Source organism: Cyprinodon variegatus, unplaced genomic scaffold, assembly GCF_000732505.1.
Source record: "Cyprinodon variegatus isolate N-32 unplaced genomic scaffold, C_variegatus-1.0 Scaffold910, whole genome shotgun sequence".
Taxonomy (NCBI): domain Eukaryota; kingdom Metazoa; phylum Chordata; class Actinopteri; order Cyprinodontiformes; family Cyprinodontidae; genus Cyprinodon; species Cyprinodon variegatus.
Window position 1 is genome coordinate 109,150 of NW_015151363.1, and position 3,664 is coordinate 112,813.

A 3,664-nucleotide genomic window follows, 5' to 3' on the forward strand; every position below is an offset into this window, starting at 1 on the left:
TTTTACTTTCTCTAAAGTTTATATGTTTGTATTGAGTGTCACATGATGTCAAATTATTTGTTTTTGTTCACAATCATGAACAATTTGAAAGTTAATCCGTCCTAATGCTGAAGTTTCCAATTTTTGAACCTCTTAATTATTATCTGAAACAAACTGGTTTATTTGAAAGCTTATCATTTATTTTATTTTATTGTTGTTGTTGTTTTTCTTTCCTCTTTTGAAGTCAGTTGGTGGCGGTAATGTACCGATACGGTAATGGAGAATCGCCAATTATCACCACGAAGAAGAGAAAGCTGAAGTCTCGCGCAGCCTTGGTAGTATCGCGATTGTTTGGATTTGCTAGCAGGGACCTGAGAAGAACCGGAGTAGTCAGCAGCGAAAACGGACAACCAGCTAGAGAAGCTAGCTCCTCCGCGGCCGTCAGTTGATCCGCAGCCCCGATTACTCCGACATGAACTCAAACACAACCGGGCGACCAGCGGCAGAGGACGGGGAGCTAGAAGACGGAGAGATCTGTGATGATGAAACCGAGGAGAGAGCTCCTCCGCGGCGGGGGGAGGGGCGTAGGCCCCGCGGCGGCCCCAGGCCACGGCCGAGGAAACCGCACCAATCACCGCACAACATGCGACCTCTACTGGGTCCCCCACCCCAGGATTTCAGACACATGATGCCCTACAACCCCGTACCCCACCTCCACGGTCCGTTCCCCCCCAACCTTAGGCAGCCAGACCGGCCTCCTGCCCCTCCGCCTCCCGGGATGCCGCCTCTACCCCTGCCGCCGCCACCCGGACTCTGTATGCATGGAGAGACGAACAACCGGTCCAACTTCTGGGAGCGGAGCCACGGGGCCCTGGGGAGGTTCCGGCACCGGGTGATGCCAAACGGAGGACGGGGTTCCTGGAACCGAGGAGGAGGACCAGGAGGGAACATCAGGGCTGGGCCTGGGAGACCTGGACCCATAGAGCTCCACGGATCTCCGTCCAGGAAGCGTATCCTTTCTGGACCTGAGTCCATGCTCTCTGACAGGCAGGACAATCCCCGACCAGAACAGAACCGGTCCGGATGAATGGGTTATAGAGAGCAGCCGGAGCGAACCCTTAGCTAAACTGGATCCTGGTTTATAAACATCAGGATCAGAACCAGAGTGACAACAGGAGCAGCTGATAGTGGATCAGGATGGAGATCAGGGGACAGATTTTACTGTCTGCGTTTAGACATGACTTCAGTTTATGTTTAGAAAGAAACGAAACTCAAGTAGATTTTTATGACTTGAAGTTGATGAGATGTTTTCTTTTAATGCAGTTTATTTAATAATTAGATGTTTTTAAACAGACTGATCAGGGATCAGCCACTCTGGATAATGTTGCACAGATGCAATTTATGGGATTCCTGGCTGTGCATTATTGGTCGATACTGATACCATCTGTTTGAAATTGATCTGTTTGTATCTATGAAGAACTGCATATTACTTGGATGTAAAATAATTGCCATCATGGCTTTATCAAGCTGCTGCCTACCTTTGTGAAGCAGGAAAAAGACTAAAACAAAGAGAATCCAGTAGAACTTTTTATTGCTGGATCGGGGCCCCATTCGATACTGGTATCGGTGCAACACTAGTATGAATTTCAGTTTAGATTTTTATGACTTAAAGGTGATGAGATGTTTTCATCTGCAGTTTATTTAATAATTAGATGTTTTTAAACAGACTGATCAGGGATCAGCCACTCTGGATAATGTTGCACAGATGCAATATTTGGGATACCTGGCTGTGCATTATTGGTCGATACTGATACCATCTGTTTGAAACTGATCTGTGTGTATCTATGAAGAACTGCATATTACTTGGATGTAAAATAATTGCCATCATGGCTTTATCAAGCTGCTGCCTACCTTTGTGAAGCAGGAAAAAGACTAAAACAAAGTGAATCCAGTAGAACAAACCATGATGGCAATTATTTTACATCCAAGTAGTCTGCAGTTCTTCATATAAACACACACATCAGTTTCAAACAGATGGTATCTGTACCGGCCAATCATATCGGGTCCAAAAAATGGCATCGGTGCAACACTGGTAAAGACTTGAAATTCTGACTATTTGATAAATCAGCTGACATGTGAGGGTTTGTTTTTTTAGTAAATGTGAAGTTTGTGGACCAACTCTCCTGATTCTCTGTTAGCTACGTATGTCATCTCTCCACAAAATCCTTAGTTTTTTTTCTAAAGGTTCTCCTCACCCTTTCATTTCCTGACTTCTTTAATGATTAGTTTTCCTTATTGAGAAACCTCAGAGAAGCCGCCGCCGAGGGTCCGGGTCAGGAAAGTGGGTTCTAGCGTGAACAGAGCCAGTCCCAGTATGGACGAAAGCTTCGAGGATCTTCTGTCCAAGTACAAGCAGATCCAGCTGGAGCTGGACTGCATCCGTAAGGCGGAGACCATGGCGCTGGAGCCCGCAGCTTCACCTGTCCCAGAGACTGACGCCGTCCCTGCTGCTGCTCCTCCTGTGGAGGCCAGACTGACTCCAGAACCAGCACCAGAACTGCCTTTGGATCCTCCAGGTGCTGAACAGCTGGAGAAGGGTGAAAATAAAACTTTCCTTTCGTTCAACATCAAACCGCTTCGACATAAACTTCCCACGCCTGCTGACCTGGATGAGGTGCGGTGCAAGTTGGAAGGGCAGGATGCAGGAGGGGGGGCAGATGGTGAGTGTGATGATGAGGAGACCAGAAGATGCTGCTCTTCTTCACTGTTAGGGGACTCAGTGGTTACAGGAATCCAGCTTCCTGCATGTTTAACTGCCCCTCCCATCAGCTGGGCACCTGATATCTATTTGGTCACATTTCTGATGCTTCAGCCAATCTTTTAACCTTTTAAACAGCTGGTTCCTTCTCTGAATAACATCTGCTTTTCAACAGAGCTGAAACGGATGCCAGTTACACTTCATTGCCTCTGTGTCTCATCAGGTGCAGAACCAGGAAGCTCGGCGGCCACAGAACTTGAAGGAAATGTTGCTGCAACTGTGGAGGAGAAGCTGAGCGCTTCCTGTGGTGAGGAGGCCGATCAGGAGGAGAAACAAAACGCTCAGGATGTCAGCTTTTGTCGCAGCGAATCGTCTGCCTCCAGCGAGGAATCGACTGACAAGGTGACGCTCTGATGCTACGTCTCAGGTTTTAGTAATCAGTTCAGCAGCTGTAGGGAGAACTCTGATACCCTGCGGGTCAACTGCTTCTGTTCTCGCTCGGTCCCTGGATCCGTTTGCATGTTTCACACACAACCTTGTGAGGTTCCAGCTGCTGTTAAAGCCTCTGTCACGCCTCGACGATTTAGACCAGCGTATGCCTATCGTACGAAAAATCTGGCAAAAACGTTGGCATGCATTCGATAAGTTTTGGGTACGTTTTGTATAGTTATAAGCACGCCGACATACAGCAAGTACATCGAGAAAACTTGAGCAGGCTCAAACGCATATTGTCGAGTCGATCTAGATTTGACCAATCAGAGGCCTCCTGTCTGTGGTTACCTTCAATTTGGGAGAGGTGCAGCAGAGTGTCTGCGGAAGGGGCGCGGACATCTCTGCGTTCACCGCGACACACAGGTGACCTAGTTTCAGAGTATAAATCATCCTTAACTTGTGCATAACTACTGCATAACTTATCAATGACTGATC

The 3,664-nt window shown here is 47.5% G+C and overlaps 1 protein-coding gene across 2 annotated transcripts in view; it reads left to right on the forward strand.

The window, feature by feature from the left end:
* Positions 1 to 338: 338 nt before the first annotated feature.
* The window catches only part of zfc3h1 (zinc finger, C3H1-type containing), a 34,508-nt gene continuing 31,182 nt past the window's right edge, over positions 339 to 3,664 (forward strand). For both annotated transcript variants that reach the window (XM_015398078.1, XM_015398079.1), the window contains exons 1-3: positions 339 to 989; positions 2,289 to 2,699; positions 2,961 to 3,139. In XM_015398078.1, the coding sequence (XP_015253564.1) occupies positions 452 to 989; positions 2,289 to 2,699; positions 2,961 to 3,139 (1,128 nt within the window). In that variant the 5' untranslated portion in view covers positions 339 to 451. The remainder of the gene's footprint in view (positions 990 to 2,288; positions 2,700 to 2,960; positions 3,140 to 3,664) is intronic.